At 41.0% G+C, this 18,094-nt stretch overlaps 1 protein-coding gene across 1 annotated transcript; it reads right to left on the bottom strand.

The window, feature by feature from the left end:
- Positions 1–596: 596 nt before the first annotated feature.
- Positions 597–10,460, bottom strand: LOC106569203 (tRNA selenocysteine 1-associated protein 1-like). Its single transcript, XM_014140321.3, has 9 exons — positions 10,292–10,460; positions 8,817–8,914; positions 7,842–7,941; positions 7,329–7,381; positions 6,983–7,114; positions 6,394–6,513; positions 5,991–6,237; positions 5,800–5,845; positions 597–1,183 (listed from the first exon to the last, which is right to left on the bottom strand). Exons 1-9 carry the CDS (start codon positions 10,325–10,327, stop codon positions 1,041–1,043), a joined length of 975 nt encoding a protein of 324 aa, XP_013995796.1. The 5' UTR covers positions 10,328–10,460; the 3' UTR covers positions 597–1,040.
- Positions 10,461–18,094: the final 7,634 nt, after the last annotated feature.

Consider the following 18,094-nt stretch of genomic DNA (forward strand, 5'->3'; position numbering starts at 1 on the left):
AACTTCAACGTCAACGTCCGCCCCCCCCCCCCCCCCAGCTTTAATAGAATTATTCCAAAAGCTCCAGGCACAAAAACCTAACATGAATTACAAGTCTAAGACCAAATGAATATCATGAGAATGAAAGGTATCTACTGGACTGTTGGAGCGAGGAACACAAGCATTTCGCTACACCCACAATAACATCTGCTAAATATTTACGTGACCAATAGCAATTGAATTAACTTTTTGGGTGTCCCGACCAAATTCACAGAAATGTGAGTTATAGAGCTGTCACTCATTTAAAGCAAGCCTAATGTGTACCTGCTTCACATTTAAGTTTAGTTTTTGCAACTTTTACTTTAATTTAGGTACATTAGATTCAAACAGCTGAAAATACAATATTTTTGGTTATTGAAAATATATTTCACAGCGGTTTAGAGGGTACAATGATTCTCTACACATTGCTTAATTTCAGTTTGACAAAACAAGCTAACTATTAGAATTTTAGCAACCAGGAAATAGCACACCAATTGCTGTATATTGCACCTTTAAAAAGAAACCCATAGATTTCAAGCACAAGTAAAAGGTGTGATACAAACTGTTGAAATACAAGCTTAAATTGAAGTTTTTAATCTGTGAAAAATAAAATGAGATACAACTAAAATGTTCTTTCTTCCTGAAGATAAGATGGTACTCAAAACAGTGTTAAATACAAACAAATCATGTCTGGGAGATGATGACCATTGATTACTTCATTTAATCAAATTAAAAATGCAGTTTCTGAATCAAACAAACCAAAAACAAATGCACTGCCAGAAAGACTTTGTTATAATTTAGAAAGAAAGTTTAGTGCACACCGAAAAATAACATTACTTCCATAAAATAAAATATACAAAATGGGAAGGATGTGGACAATATATACAAATGGCAAAGGCAGTAGCGAAGAAACATGCTGTGTGTCTAATGGTGATTAAAAAAAACAAGACATTTTCTGTGCGACTTTGCCCTTTTATAGAATATTAATTTCATACTAAACTCAGAGGACAAGTTGAAACAGATCAGGAACTGGAAAAAGGCGGGATTTTTGACGTGATGGTATCCAGTGGCTGCCAGTGACAGTTCATGAGTGAATCGTAGAGCTCCTCACTCCTCTCCATGTATTCTGTGTTCAGTGCATCCACATCCAGCTGAGGGTTGGGGTCTGGCAGGGAAGAAAAAAAAAGAAAAAAAAAGTAAATAAGCCAACAAGCCATGGCATTGGTCATAGCAGTGATCTTCAAGGCATTCCTTGTCAATAACCAAACATTACTGTAAAAAAAATATCTATGCACTACCGTTCAAAAGTTTTGGGTCACTTAGAAATGTCCTTGTTTTGAAAGAAAAGCAAATTTGTCCATTTTTATGGAATATCTACATAGGCCCATTATCAGCAACCATCACTCCTGTGCCCATTGGCACGTTGTGTTAGCTAATCCAAGTTTATCATTTTATAAGGCTAATTGATCATTAGAAACCCCGTTTGCAATTATGTTAGCACTGCTGAAAACTGCTGTTCTGATTAAAGAAGCAATAAAACTGGCCTTCTTTAGACGAGTTGAGTATCTGGAGCATCAGCATTTGTGGGCTCGATTACAGGCTCAAAATGGGCAGAAACAAAGAACTTCCTTCTGAAACTCATCAGTTTATTCTTGTTCTGAGAAATGAAGGCTATTCCATGCGAAAAATTGCCAAGAAACTGAAGATCTCCATAATAATAATAAAAAGCCATTTCCAGGTACAATAGTCATTTACAACATTAACCTGTCAAGGTATAGGGGGCAGTATTTTCGATTTCGGATGAAAAGCGTGCCCAGAGTAAACTGCCTAATACTCGGGCCCAGAGTCAAATATTTGCATATTATTAGTAGATTTGGATAGAAAACACTGAAGTTTCTAAAAATGTTTGAATGATGTCTGAGTATAACAGAACTCATATGGCAGGCAAAAACCTGAGAAAAATCCAACCAGAAAGTGGGAAATCTGATGCTTGTAGTCTTTTCAAGTCATTGCCTATCTAACACAGTGACTTAGGGTTCATTTTGCACTTCCTAAGGCTTCCACTAGATGTCAACAGTCTTTAGAACCTCATTTCAGGCCGGGAAGTTGGTGACTCAGAAAATGACATGAGTTCATTGGCGCGCGTTCACGTGATGAGGTAGCCGTGTTCCATAACGTGTTTCAAGACATTGGAATCGTCCGGTTGGAATATTATTGAAGTTTTATGTTAAAAAGGCCCTAAAGATTGATGCTATACAACGTTTGGCATGTTTCAACGAACGTAAATATAACTTTTTTTGACTTTGTCGTAATATTTTCGACGCGCTTCCTACATTTGGAGTAGCTTACTGAACGCGCAAACAACAAGGAGGTATTTGGACATAAATTATGGACTTTATCGAACAAAACAACATTTATTGTGGACCTGGGATTCCTGGAAGTGCCTTCTGATGAAGATCAAAGGTAAGTGAATATTTATAATGCTATTTATGATTTTAGATGACTCCAAAATGGCAGGTATCTGTATTGTATGATGTATTTTTCTGAGCGCCGTACTCAGATTATTGCAAAGTGTGCTTTCCCCATGAATCTTTTTTTAAATCTGTCACAGCGGTTGCATTCAGGAGATGTTTATCTATAATTCTTTGAATAACAGTTTAATATTTTATCAACGTTTATGATGAGTATTTTTGTAAATTGTTGTGCTGATTCACCGGCAGTTTGAGGAAAAATATTTTCTGAACATCACACGCCAATGTAAAAATGGGGTTTTTGGATATAAATATGAACTTTATCGAACAAAACATACATGTATTGTGTAACATTGAATCCTAGGAGTGTCATCTGATGAAGATCGTCAAAGGTTAGTGCTTAATTTTAGTTGTATTTATGGTTTTTGTGACCCCTCTCCTGCTTGGAAAATGGCTGTGTGGTTTTTCTTGTGTTGGCACTGTCCTAACATAATCTAACTTTATGCTTTCGCCGTAAAGCCTTTTTGAAATCGGACAATGTGGTTGGATTAAGGAGCGGTTCATCTTTAAAATGGTGTAAAATAGTTGTATGTTTGAGAACTTTGAATTATGACATTTTGAATTTGGTGCTCTGATTTTTCACTGGCTGTTGAATAGTGTGAACCGTGGGTGGGACGGTAGCATCCCACGTAGCCCTGATTAACAATGTCTACTGTATTTCTGATCAATTTGATGTTATTGTAATGGACTTTTTTTTTTTTTTAAGAAAAGTGCTTTTCTTTCAAAAACAAGGACATTTCTTAGTGACCCCAAACTTCCAAACGGTAGTGTGTGATATATAGATCTATCTATCTATAGATGTATATATATAAACCGAGTTTTTAAAATGTATGTGTGTTGCATTGTTGGCGGTAAGTGCACTTGATTCAGCAGCCCTAGCGCCAGGAAGGCAAAATGTTCCCATTTTTAACCATATCATGTGTCTGAAAGTAGAACGCCGTCTACCCGGCAGGCCCGGAGATCAAATCAAGTACACCTATTGGCCTACCGCAGGCCAATCAGATCACCGTGTCTGCAGTTTCCTCGAGCCATAGACTAAAAAGAAACCCCGAACGCACAGCAAAGTTGATACCGTGAGATAAAACTTAAAACCATGACTAGCGAGAGACTCAATGAATTTAGCGAAGAGCTGCTGTTTTTATGGATGTTTATGATTAAGTTATTCAGCACAGTCAAGACTTATAAGCCATAAAATGCACGTTCTCCCAACTTCCACTCGCGCTACAACCAGCACTGCAGCCACAATGAATAAGTATAGCAAAGTGTTTCAATAAGCTTGGGTTATTATTAGCGCCTTGTATTTTTTTAATGTCGAGGAATATTTCACTTCCTCCGGTCATAGGACTAACAACATGAATTGGTGCAAAAGGCAGAAATAATGCAGTGTGACTTGAGTGTCGCATTCAGCTGGAAGACTGTGCCCCCTTTTCTCAGCGGAGGGAGAGCCAGTGAGTCGGGTGAGAGGCAGCCTCACCGCTGCTCTGTCCCTCCCCTCGCTGACCAATTACTATTACCAGTGTGTTGATATACCTAACATTTGTTTTATATAATTTCAAAATGGTCTGAGAAGAACATTGGCAGGGCAATTCAAGCATAGCCAATATGGAGTGATAATGCATTGCGCCTACTGCACAAACCTCATGGCTACATAACTGTTTTTAAATTGGTTAATGTTGCATAGTCTTTTTTTTAAATATTTTTAAAAATCTGAGTGGTAGATCTCGGCTTGCATTTTGACTCAGAAAAGGTTGGTGACCAATGTTTTACAGGGTCAATGTAACAGAGTCAGGCAATGGTAACAGTACATTTAACCTTTTCAACCCTGGAGTTCCAAATATCCAACGGTCACCCCCGCGTGAGTTGTTTTATGCACGTAATGTCAGAATGCACTCACTGTTCCAAAATGTGATTATTACGCAACAGGACAGTTAAAACGCGTTGCCTGCTAATTAGTTTCAACTTGTCAATTTCTAATTATTTTCTGACAGTTTGAATTGGTTTGTTCTGCCTCATTAATTCACAGAAGTAGTCCATTTTAGCGATGCGGACAATTTATGTTTGAGGCTTTACTGAGCCAGATAAACTTCTCTCTTCGAGGAGAGCCCACCGCACTTCACTCATGTTAGCGCAGATCGAGTATGCATATATTTGTCTTACAAGAATTGGAACACTTTCTTGCTGGTTGCTCGCTTTGCCTTCCTTGTTTTCCTTATACATAATAACCTTGGACATGTGTGCATTCCTTTCAAAGTTCCTTATTTTCTGTATATCATGTTGTCGTTTCTACTGTAGGCGCATACAGTATGTATGGAGCATAATGTATTTACAGTTATATTCACGTTTTCAATTACTGGTGACAAATAATGTATTCCGATTGCATATATTGTAATGGACACCTATGATGCGTGTAAAATACTTTTTGAAGGTTGTACTGATTATGAGCTAAGCTATTTGCCAGGTATGTGTTGCACCATGTTTGTAGACATTATATAATGCATTCTGTCAGACCAAAGATGTTATAATGACTTGAAGGAATGGTTCACTCATCTTTCAGGTAAACTTCCGTTAGTGAATGAAGGGAAGTGGATGATCGTAGATGACACACCCCCTTCAACATGCATACTATAAATATACCAAACTCATCTTGTCTCCTCTTATCTTTGGTTGATGCGGGGGAAAAAACAAGCATGGCGGCGCGCACAAACTACCCATTGTCGGATTACTTTCGATTTCTAGAAAGTGTTTTACTCAATTATTTTGATCAATGGTGAGCTCACCTGTGATGTAATTAATTATAAATAGTAATTGCTATTAGCTAATTCATTTTGTAGTTTGTCAGCCGAGAGTTATAAAAATATGACCGCTTGTGTTATTTCAATCTTTCCTCAGAAAGCGCTAGGACAAATGTAGCCCACATTTTTCCGGTTTGGATGATTGTGTTATGCTGTAGCTACTTCTGTGAATGTCTGAACATTGTATCCAAAAATAAACTGCTCACATTCTGAACATAACTTTGTAAGGACTGTGTTTGTGCAAAATGTTTCTGAAAAAACAGCGGCCAGCTCAAATGCTGATTGTTGCATCATTCAAAACTGGACGTTCTAAATAAGCGTTCTCATCACACCAGTCTGATCGTACGCTACAGGGACCACTGTAGAACGTGTGAAAAGGTTAAAAGAAACAACAAATAACTTATCTGCAGCACATTGCATTTTCCTTTAGTACATATAATAGGATAGTGATGACTTACCTTCTGCTGCCTCTTCTTCAGGCTGATCTGTGGACTCCTGTGTTTGCTAATGGGAAAAACAAGACAACTGAAATGAATCATTGTGAACCCTTGAGGATGACTGTTGGCAACCCTTTTTAGACATTATATTAAGGGATAAGGTACGGGGAATTATGAGGGGAAGATCCCAGGAGCTTGTCAGGAAGCCTTACCTCGGAGGAAGTCTGCATGTCTGTGGGCATGGGGGGCATGCCAATGGGAGGTGGGGGTCCCATCATCCCATGGGGGCCTGGAGCAGGGTACCCTCCATAGGGACCATAGCCACCGTAGTTATAGCTGTTGTACTGGTCATAGCCCCAATGAGGGTAGTAGTTCTGGTTGGGTTGTTGATAGTACGGCTGTTGGTAATTGTTGTGGTAGGATTTGTGGTTCTGGTTGTTATAGCTGTTCATTTTATGGCTAAAAAGGGGGGGAGGGGGGAGAATTATGTTAGGTTCAGTGGATGTTAAGTTAGGAGGACAATCACGCACATGAGATCAACTTTCAACTAAGAGTGACCGGCATGACACTAATCAAACCTAATACTGTATAATTTCCACAGTAATAGAACCATACCTCTTGTTCACAGCTATGCTGATCCTAATTGGTTTCGTCCCCAGGCCTGAGGCGTTCTGACACTCATCGATGGCTTTCTTCTGTTCGTTCTCGTCCCCAAACTTGATGAAGCCATAACCTCTGCGAGACCAAGCACAACACTAAAACCCTGAGCACACATTCTCTCCAGGCTCACCGTAGCATGCTTATCAAACACGTAATTAATTAGAAAACAAAAATGGTATGGTAGAACTGAAACTTGTTGTTTTACTTTTAATATGAAGTAGCATCACTTCAATTGTGAGTTGCTCTTGCTTACCCTATATGGGGAAAACAATAGTTTTAGCATAAATGTCAGAAACAAACCTTTTCCAGTATTTTGGGGAAAATATACCAGCGGTGAAGATACGCAAGACAAATATATGTCTACACACAATCCAATTAAACAAATATATTGTTAAATGTCATGCGATTTTACAAGGAATTCAAATGTAATGAAATGTCAGATTAATCCATCTGAAGCAAAAATTGCATTCAAATTGTGTTCAAATCAGGTGGTGCATTACCAGCATCACCAAATAACATGACTATGTCTGTTCAGCGCTCATACCTGGAGTTACCATACTGATCAGAGACCACTTTCCCTCCTTTGCAGGAAGGGTATTTCTTCAGGAAGAATTGATGGAGTTGGTAGTCGTCCACCTCTGAAGACAGATCTCCGACAAAGACTGAAAATTCCAGGCTGAGCAGAGCCATGAGGGACAGAGAGCAAGAGAGATAACCAAGGTGTACTAAGTTACCAACATCATCGCGTCTAGCGTTTTTTTTTTTTTTTTTTAACAATCTCTTTCTGTAGGTGGACAATATCACAGAGCAGTGTACATAATAAACACGCTACTGCAGGTTCCAACAACAGAAGAATGCCTCAAAACGAGGAAGAAAGTTAAACAGCTTACCCAGCTTCTGGCCGTTTCCCGTAAGTTGCATAGTTTAACTTAAACTTTCTGGGCTATACAGGAAGAAAGAACAAGCAATCAAGCACCTTCAAAGACAAATGCGTGTAGTAAGGACATATTGCTAGAAAATAAAGAGTATATTAGAAAAGGACATTTTATTTGGTTTACATACCTCCACCACCCAGTACAGGCTTTATCCCATTCGTCAGTTAGTTCCTAACAGAGTTTATTCACCAGCTTCAAACAAAGTAAATTTACAAACAGCCTCAACCACCACCATCAGGAAGAAAACGGAGCTCAGTAACTTGGCGGTCATGTAAATTTGAGATATTCTGTTCCATCAACCTCAAATTAAGGTGGGGGCCAATGATAGTGAAGCTCCGCTATCCACAACACATTTTGAAAAAAGTATCAAACTAAAACGAGAGGGTGGTTGTCCACTAATACATAATCAGTAAGTTGTTTAAATGAACTATGAATATTAGAAATGTCAAGCGTATAATGAGTGCTCACCGGATTTGATCCAGGAACAAGCTTCCCATTCAGTCTGTGAACGCATCGGTCAACGCTGGCTTCGTCTGCCATTTCCACAAAGCAATAGCCCGCCGATCCTCTGTAGCACAAGAGATTGTATTAGTGACAATATGATACACCCACATTTTAGAAACAGGACAGAAAAAACCCAATGTAGGGTAATAATATCCCACAAACACTGTATTTAGGAATTTCAATATCAATTCACAGCGCTGTGGTAAGTAAACTACTTCACAGGAATTACACCAGGTGGTTCTAGAACAAGTGATGTTTCAGGTTTGATATTGTAGCTGATGGGGTCCAATTAGATTGTATTTTGATCAGTGACAGATGCACATTTGGGCATGTATTGGCTTGATCTATATACAATGCCACAGTGTGTATTACAAACTGGTCAGTGGCCTACTTTCAAAGAAGGAAACAAATGGTAAACACTAGCCCATTCATATATGCTAACTGCCATTAGCGCCTATTGATGAAGGCATCTTCCCAGGGGACTTTCATTACACTTGCTTTAAATGTTAAAGAGTAGGAATCATGAGTTTTTAATCACCAAAGTAACAGTGTGATCAAAGACTTAGTTGCAGTCACAATCTGGTTATATTCATGAACTTATTTGAGGATATCTTCAGAACTACCCACAACATCGAAAAATCTCGACGTCATATGGAGGATCTACTCTGTGCTACCGAGTTCGTATGCTAGTTAGCTCAAGCTGGCAAATGTTACCCACAACTCATGCTCTTCACAGGCTTGTTGTCTAGTGGGAACCTGATAGCATTGCAGGCTCTGGTGCCTTCTCGTTGTGAAAATTGCGTAACAGTGGTACCTCGTCTACGCTCCTTTTTGTTTTGTCAACTTTTAGGCTGAAAACCACATGGAGGGAAGGGTTTGAGAGCTAGCTAAACACATGATATCACTTACGACATTAAACACGTCAAGTGATTAACATACCCCGTTACTCTGTGGGTAATGATCTTAACACCATACGCAGTCTCGCCCATAGTACTGAAGGCCTGTTTGATGAAATTCTCATCCATGTATGGGTCCAGCTATAAAGAAGATAAAAAAAGATTGAGTAGTTGTCTAAGATATACACTTAAGCAATAAGGCCAGAGGGGGGTGTAGCATTTGGCCAATATACCACGGCTAAGGGCTGTTCTCATGCGCAACGCAGACTGCATGGACACAGCGCTTAGCAGTGGTATATTGGCTATATATCACAAACCTCTGAGGTGCCTTATTGCTATTATCAACTGGTTACCAACATAATTAGAGCAGTAAAATGTCATGTTTTGTCATACCCATTGCAATTATAAATCGGGTGGTTCAAGCCCTGAATGCTGATTGGCTGTAAGCCATGGTATATTTAAGCAATAAGGCCTGAGGAGGTGTTGTATATGGCCAATATGCCACAGCTAAGGACTATTCTTAGTCACAATGCAACTCTGGAGTGCCTGGACAAAGCCCTTAGCCATGGTATATTGGACATATATCACAAACCCCTGAGGTGCCTTATTGCTATTATAAACTGGTTGCCAATGTAATTAGGGCAGTAAAAATAAATGTCTTGTCATACTCGTGGCATAAAGGCTGTTATAAACTGGGTGGTTCGAGCCATGAATGCTGATGGGTATATTAGGCCGTATACCACGGGTATGACAAAACAATGCAATTAGTAAAAAATAAACGTTAACTAGTTTATAATAGCAATAAGGCACCTCATGGGTTTGTGATATATGGCCAACATACCACGGCTAAGGGCTTTGCCCAGGCACTCCAGAGCTGCGTTGTGACCAAGAACAGCCCTTAGCCGTGGTAACGTTATATTGGCAACATACCACACCACCTCAGGTCTAATTGCTTAAAATATCCCATTCATATCCATGAAATGTACAAACTCAAGCCTGGAAATTGAGATCAATAGAGAGAATACTGATAGGTAGGTCTATTACCTATAATCTAGCTAGCCAAATAGTGCTAATGTGGCCAAAGAATTACATACAACAAATGTTAACCCACATTTCTACCGCCCAGAAGTAGCAGTTATTAAGTGCTAGTAGTAACTTACTAACTACTAATAGAATATTACAAGGCGCTGCCATAGCTAGTAACGTCAGGCCCTGCCAGGGCAGCATCACCATAACGTTAGCAAGCAAACGTTAACCAAACTGTCGGGAACGTTAACGTTACTTTAGAGAAGTAAAACACTGCGAATACATCATTGACTGTATTTCTTAACCTGTTTTTAAAATAACACCAAACACATTAACGTTACGTCTCTCAAAAAGTTGTTGTGATGTATCTAACGTCAGCTAACTAGTAAATTACGTTGCTAAAATAGCTAAGTTAGCTAAAACAATTGTCTGTGCTAAAACGTTTGTTACCAGTAACGTTACTACAAAATGATTAAAACAGAGAGAACATACATCACCCATCCAAAGGCTTGTCATTCTGTTGAACATCTTGGAGGTTTATTGTCGGAGGGTCTCCAATAAATGCGAATTTGTAAGTTAGGTAGCTATGTTTACGAATGGCTGGCTAATGACTAACGTTAGCTAGCTCCTCCTCCCGAAACTGGCGTTGTTACAAAGGGCTGCGAAGTGAAATTATGTGAGGTTTTCTTCTTACTCGTCTTCTTCTACTTCTATCATATATCATGATATATGGCAGTCCGCAAACTAACTTTAAAAGTGCATGCCGCCACCTACTGTACTGGAGTGTGTGGTCAATCACGGTTTACAACATTTCTCAATCCTCCTACCTAACTCAATACTTCTGAGAAAATAAAAAAGAGCCCTTCTAACTTCTAATAGACCCTCTCCCATCCCCACCGGCTCTGAAACTCATCGGATGTGGCAGGGCTTGCAAACCATTACAGACTACAAAGGGAAGCACAGCCGAGAGCTGACCAGTGACACGAGCCTACCAGACGAGCTAAATAACGTCTATGCTTGCTTCGAAGCAAGTAACACTTAAACATGCATGAGAGTATCAGCTGTTCCAGATGACTGTGTGATCACGCTCTCCACAGCCAATGTGAGTAAGACCTCAAACAGGTCAACATTCACAAGGCCGCAGAGCAAAACGGATTACCAGGACGTGAACTCCGAGCATGCGCTGACCAACTGGCAAGTGTCTTCACTGACATTTTCAACCTCTCCCTGTATGAATCTGTAATACCAACATGTTTCAAGCAGACCACCATAGTCCATGTGCCCAAGAGCACTAAGGTAGCCTGCCTAAATGACTACCGACCCATAGCACTCACGTCTGTAGCCATGAAATGCTGGTCATGGCTCACATCAACACCATTATCCTAGAAACCCGAGACCCATACCAATTCGCATACCGCACCAGCAGATCCACAGATAATTCAATCTTTATTCCACTCCACACTGCCCTTTCACACCTGGACAAAAGGAGAATGCTATTAATTGACTACAGCTCAGCGTTCAACACCATAGTGCCTTCAAAGCTCAAATCAAATTGTATTGGTCACATACACAAGGTTAGCAGATGTTAATGCGAGTGTAGCAAAATGCTTGTGCTTCTAGTTCCGACAGTGCAGTAATATCTAACAAGTAATCTAACAAATCCCCAACAACTACCTAATACACACAAATCTAAAGGGGTGAATGAGAATATCTACATATAAATATATGGATGAGCGATGGCCGAGCGGCATAGGCAAGATGCAATAGATGGTGTAACATAGAGTATATACACTTCAAGTCGGAAGTTTACATACACCTTAACCAAATACATTTAAACTCAGTTTTTCACAATTCCTGACACTTAATCCTAGTAAAAATTCCCTGTCTTAGGTCAATTAGGATCACCACTTTATTTTAAGAATGTGAAATGTCAGAATAATAGTAAAGATAATGATTATTTCAGCTTTTATTTCTTTCATCACATTCCCAGTGGGTCAGAAGTTTACATACACTCAATTAGTATTTGGTAGCATTGCCTTTAAATTGTTTAACTTGGGTCAAATGTTTCAGGTAGCCTTCCACAAGCTTCCCACAATAAGTTAGGTAATTTTTGGCCCATTCCTCCTGACAGAGCTGGTGTAACTGAGTCAGGTTTGTAGGCCTCCTTACTCGCGCATGCTTTTTCATTTCTGCCACCAAATTTTCTATAGGATGGAGGTCAGTGCTTTGTGATGGCCACTCCAATACCTTGACTATGTTGTCCTTAGGCCATTTTGCCACAACTTTGGAAGTATGCTTGAGGTCATTGTCCATTTGGAAGACCCATTTGCATCTGCCTCCTGCAGCAAAGCACCCCCACAACATGATGCTGCCACCCCCGTGCTTCACGGTTGGGATGGTGTTCTTCGGCTTGCAAGCCTCCCCCTTTTTCCTCCAAACATAACGATGGTCATTATGGCCAAACAGTTCTATTTTTCTTTCATCAGACCAGAGGACATTTCTCCAAAAAAGTATGATCTTTGTCCCCATGTGCAGTTGCAAACCGTAGTCTGGCTTATTTATGGCGGTTTTGGAACAGTGGCTTCTTCCTTGCTGAGCGGCCTGTCAGGTTATGTCGATATAGGACTCGTTTGACTGTGGATATAGATACTTTTGTACCTGTTTCCTCCAGCATCTTCACAAGGTCCTATGCGGTTGTTCTGGGATTCATTTGCACTTTTCACACCAAAGTACGTTCATCTCTAGGAGACAGAACTTGTCTCCTTCCTGAGCGGTATGACAGCTACGTGGTCCCATGGTGTTTATACTTGCGTACTATTGTTTGTACAGATGAACGTGGTACCTACAGGTGTTTGGAAATTGCTCCCAAGGATGAACCAGACTTGTGGAGGTCTACAATGTTTTTTCTGAGGTCTTGGCTGATTTCTTTTGATTTTCCCATGATGTAAAGCAAAGAGGCACTGAGCTTGAAGCTAGGCCTTGAAATACATCCACAGGTACACCTCCAATTCACTCAAATGATGTCAATTAGCCTATCAGAAGCTTATAAAGCCATGACATCATTTCCAAGCTGTTTAAAGGCATAGTCAATTTAGTATATGTAAACTTCTGACCCACTGGAATTGTGATACAGTGAATTATGAGTGAAATAATCTGTCTGTGAACAATTGTTGGAAAAATTACTTGTGTCATACACAAAGTAGATGTGCTATCCGACTTTTCAAAACTATAGTTTGTTAACAAGAAATTTGTGGAGTGGTTGAAAAACGAGTTTTAATGACTCCAACCTAAGTGTATGTAAACTTCCGACTTCAACTGTACATATGATATGAGTCATGTAAGATATGTAAACATTATTAAAGTGGCATTATTTAAAGTGGCATTGTTTAAAGTGACTAGTGATCAATTTATTAAAGTGGCCAGTGGGTCTCAATGTAGGCAGCAGCCTCTCTGAGTTGTTTGTCAGGGTTTTGGGTGACAAGCCAAATTTCTTCAGCCTCCTGAGGTTGAAGAGGCACTGTTGCGCCTTCTGCACCATAAAGTCTGTGTGGGTGGACCTTTTCAGTTTGTCTGTGATGTGTACGCCAAGGAACTTAAAACTTTCCACCTTCTCCACTACTGTCCCTTCGATGTGGATAGGGGGGTGCTCCCTCTGCTGTTTCCTGAAGTCCACGATCATCTCCTTTATTTTGTTGACGTTGAGTGAGAGGTTATTTTCCTGGCACCACACTACGAGTGCCCTCACCGCCTCCCTGTAGGCCGTCTCGTCGTTGTTGGTAATCAAGCCCAATATTGTTGTGTTGTCTGCAAACTTGATGATTGAGTTTGAGGCGTGCATGGCTACGCAGTCATGGGTAAACAGGGAGTACAGGAGAGAGCTGAGCACGCACCCTTGTGGGGCCCCAGTGTTGAGGGTCAGCGAAGTGGAGATGTTGTTTCCTACCTTCACCACCTGGGGGCAGCCCGTCAGAAAGTCCAGTACCCAATTGCACAGGGCAGGGTTGAGACCCAGGGCCTCCAGCTTGATGATGAGCTTGGAGGGTACTATGATGTTTAATGCTGAGCTGTAGTCAATGAACAGCATTCTTACATAGGTATTCCTCTTGTCCAGATGGAATAGGGCAGTGTGCAGTGTGATGGCGATTGCATCGCCTGTGGACCTGTTGGGGCAGCATGCAAACTGAAGTATGTCTAGGGTGGCCGGTATGGTGGAGGTGATATGATCCTTGACTAGTCTCTCAAAGCACTTCATGATGACAGAAGTGAGTGCTACAGGGCGGTAGTCATTTAGTTCAGTTATCTTTGCCTTCTTGGGTACAGCAACAATGGTGGCCATCTTAAAGCAAGTGGGGACAACAGACTGGGATAGGGAGCGATTGAATGCTCTGAGGACGTGGCTAAGGATGCCGTCTGGGCATCTCACGTCGGCCTCAAAGATGGCAAAGAAGCTAAGGACCCTGGGACTAAACACCTCCCTCTGCAACTGGATCCTGGCCACCCCCAGGTTTAAGGGTAGGTAACAACACATCCGCCACGCTGATCCTCAACACGGGGGCCCCTCAGGAGTGCGTGCTCAGCTCCCTCCTGTACTCCCTGTTCACTCATGACTGCACGGCCAGGCCCGACTACCAACACCATCATTAAGTTTGCTGATGACACAATATTGGTAGGCCTGATCACCGACAACGATGTGACAGCCTATAGGGAGGAGGTCAGAGACCTGACCGTGTGGTGCAAGGACAACAACCTCTCCCTCAATGTGATCAAGACAAAGGAGATGATTGTGGACTACAGGAAAATGAGGACCAATCACGCTCCCATTCTCATCGACGGGGCTGCAGAGGAGCAGGTTGAGAGCTTCAAGTTCCTTGGCGTCCACATCACCAACAAACTAACATGGTCCAAGCACACCAAGACAGTCGTAAAGAGGGTACGACAAAACCTATTCCCCCTCAGGAGACTGAAAAGATTTGGCATGGGTCCTCAGATCCTCAAAACGTTTTACAGCTGCACCATCGAGAGCATCCTGATGGATTGCATCACTGCCTGGTATGGCAACTGCTCGGCCTCTGACCGTAAGGCACTATAGAGAGTAGTATGCACGTCCCAGTACATCACCGGGGCCAAGCTTCCTGCCATCCAGGACCACTATACCCGGCAGTGTCAGAGGAAGGCCCTAAAAATGGTCAAAAACTCCAGCCACCCTAGTCATAGACTGTTCTCTCTACTACCGCATGACAAGCGGTACCGGAGTGCCAAGTCTAGGTCCAAGCTTCAAGCTCCAAGCTCCAAGCTTCCCCAAGCCATAAGACTCCTGAACAGCTAATCAAATGGCTACCCAGACTATTCACATTGCCCCCCCTGGAACGCTGATGCTACTCTCTGTTATTATCTATGCATAGTCACTTTAATAACTCTACCTACTTGTACATATTACCTCAATTACCTCAACACCGGTGCCCCCGCACATTGACATTGACTCTGTACCGGTATCCACTGTATATAGCCCTGCTATTGTTATTTACTGCTGCTCTTTAATTATTTGTTATTCCTATCTCTTACTTTTTTTTTGGGGGGGGGGGTATCTTCTTAAAACTGCATTGTTGGTTAAGGGCTTGTAAGTAAGCATTTCACTGTAAGGTCTAAACCTGTTGTATTCGGCGCATGTGACAAATAAAATTTGATTTGAAAATCCCTTCCAAAACCCCCCCAACGACCCTACAATTCAATTTTTCCCTCTCTTCAACAATGTTTTAACTAGGCAAGTCAGTTAATAACAAATTCTTATTTACAATGACGTCCTACTCCGGCCAAACCCTAACCCAGACGACACTGTGCCAATTGTGCATCGCCCTATGCTACTCCCTGTCACGGCTGTTTGTGATACAGCCTGGAATCAAACCAGGGTCTGTAGTGGCACCTCTAGCACTGGTATGCAGTGCCTTATATCGCTGCGCCACTCAGAAGCCCCAATATAACAACACCCGCTCCACAGTTTCATCGACCATACACTCCAGACATAAACCATTCACATTCTTGCCAACCAAATGTAATGATGAGTTCAATGTACAATGTCCTAAGTGCAATCGAGCAAACACCACCTCTTTGTTCCTAATCTGACCTTTGAATCTTGGTCCACGACCTTTCTTTGGAGGGCCTATAAATGCCAGCCTTGTGCTCAGAGTCCCATCTCTTCTGTCACACATCTATCAAAATGGCTCTGATCTTACATTTGGCCTTATCTCTACACAGTGGAACATTCATATCAATTATATCTCATTTCAAAGCTCTTTCAGCTAACTGGTTTACAATTGAATTCCCTTCCACACCCATTCTCTCAGGGTGTGGTAGTAACAGGATATGGTAGTAACCATGGAGGATCATCCCCTATTACCAAAGAAGGGCCAACCTCCAACTCCCTCAAACCACTCTCATCGGCAAGCTTTCCAACTGTCCAACCAAAACCACTGCCTTGTCTACTTGTATATTCCCAAAAGTAATCTAGAACAGTAGCAGTGGGATGCTCAACCTCACAGCCTTTCAACCTAACCCAATAAGCAAATGACATTTTTTTACGCCATATATCCATGGGCATCTCATCTGACTCCACAGACACATACATATGTTGATTTAAAGGCACCAATACATATCCTTAAAGCTATATACTGGATTCTGTCCAGCTTCTGAAGCCGTCTTTGTCGCTGTTCCATAAACTATACACCCATAATCAATTGTAGTTCTGATAAGAGCGCTATAAATATCCATCAACGATTGTCTGTCAGCACCCAATTCATAACCAGAGACTGAGCGCATAAGATTCACCACCATCATAGATTCTGTTTCAACATTTATGATATGATCTTTCTATGTATATTGCTCATTGAACCATAGACCCAAATATTTGTTCTTAGAAACCCTCCCCATAGGCTGTCCATATGCAGAAACAACTGTATATTATCAGCAACTTTTTTCTTCAAGAAGAACATACAAGACTACGCCACTGACAATTTAAAACCCCAGTCAATCGACCATCTTTCAACATCCACTATAGCTTCTTGAATAGATTTGATCACGAGAGACATTTCTTCCCCTCTTCCATATAGCTCCATCATCAGCATATAGGGTAGCCCCAATAACCCTACCTACATTCGAAAACACATCGTTACACATAATGTTGAACAAAATAGGACTAATAGTACTGCATTGAGGTATACCATTGTCAACTCCATAGTCATCAGATAAAATGGATCCAATTTTAACTTGAAAAGAGCGATTAAATAAGAAGGCCAAAACCCAGTTATATAATCTCCCACCAATACCAAGTCTTTCCATCGTAATCAATAGGCCTTCTCTCCACATAGTGTCATAGGCCTTTTCAAGGTCAAAAAAGACAGTAGCCATTACTTCTTTCATGACCAGAGTTTTTTCAACTTCATTGCTCACCTTTACTAATGCACCCAATGTAGATCTACCTTTACAGAATCCACTTTGACATTGACTCAATAAACCTCTAAGTTCCAGGAAATATGACAATTTATTGACTGTCATCTTTTCCATCAGTTTACACAAGTTTACACAAGTGCTATTGGTCTATAACTATCAGCACATGAAGGGTCCTTTCCAGGCTTTACAAAAGGTATTACTGCACGTTTCCAACCAGAAGGTATAACCCCCAATTCAAGTGGACTTGCTTCTTCCAGTCATCTTTTTCAACATAGACCATACATACCCCCCAGCTCAGTACCCCTGCCTATTGTAGAGCAGAACTGTCTCCATGTATTTCTCTTCACAGACTTAATGACCCTACATCCTAAAGCTCTCTTCCTTTGGAAATCAACTAGAATCTCATGAGTCATATTCCTATGCAACGCTCTGTAAGCCCTACTTCTTTCTCGAATAGCTGCAGTGCACTCTTCAGTACACCAAGGAACCACCTTCCTTTTCTCACCCACTTCACTCACTGGTACATATACAGTACAAGTCAAAAGTTTGGACACACCTACTTTACTTCGATATGAAGGTTATTGTATCAATATGTGCGCATAAAGGAGTTTCCACCGGCTTTTATTGCATAATTATTTTAACTGACATAAAAGATTCCACCATGTGAACGAACAAATGACCTATCTGCATTGATGAAAATGAACCGAAATGTCCTGTTTCCATCATAGCTGTCTTGTTTTGTTTTTTTCAAGGTTTGACTTTATTCGCATAAAAACGTAAATAAACTCTTTAAATACTCAGTGGTCTCCACCTTACTTTCGCTAGGCGGCGATGTTATTGATTCTATCCTGT

This window comes from Salmo salar, chromosome 14 (genome assembly GCF_965601325.2).
Source record: "Salmo salar chromosome 14, fSalSal1, whole genome shotgun sequence".
In the NCBI taxonomy this organism is placed as follows: Eukaryota; Metazoa; Chordata; class Actinopteri; order Salmoniformes; family Salmonidae; genus Salmo; species Salmo salar.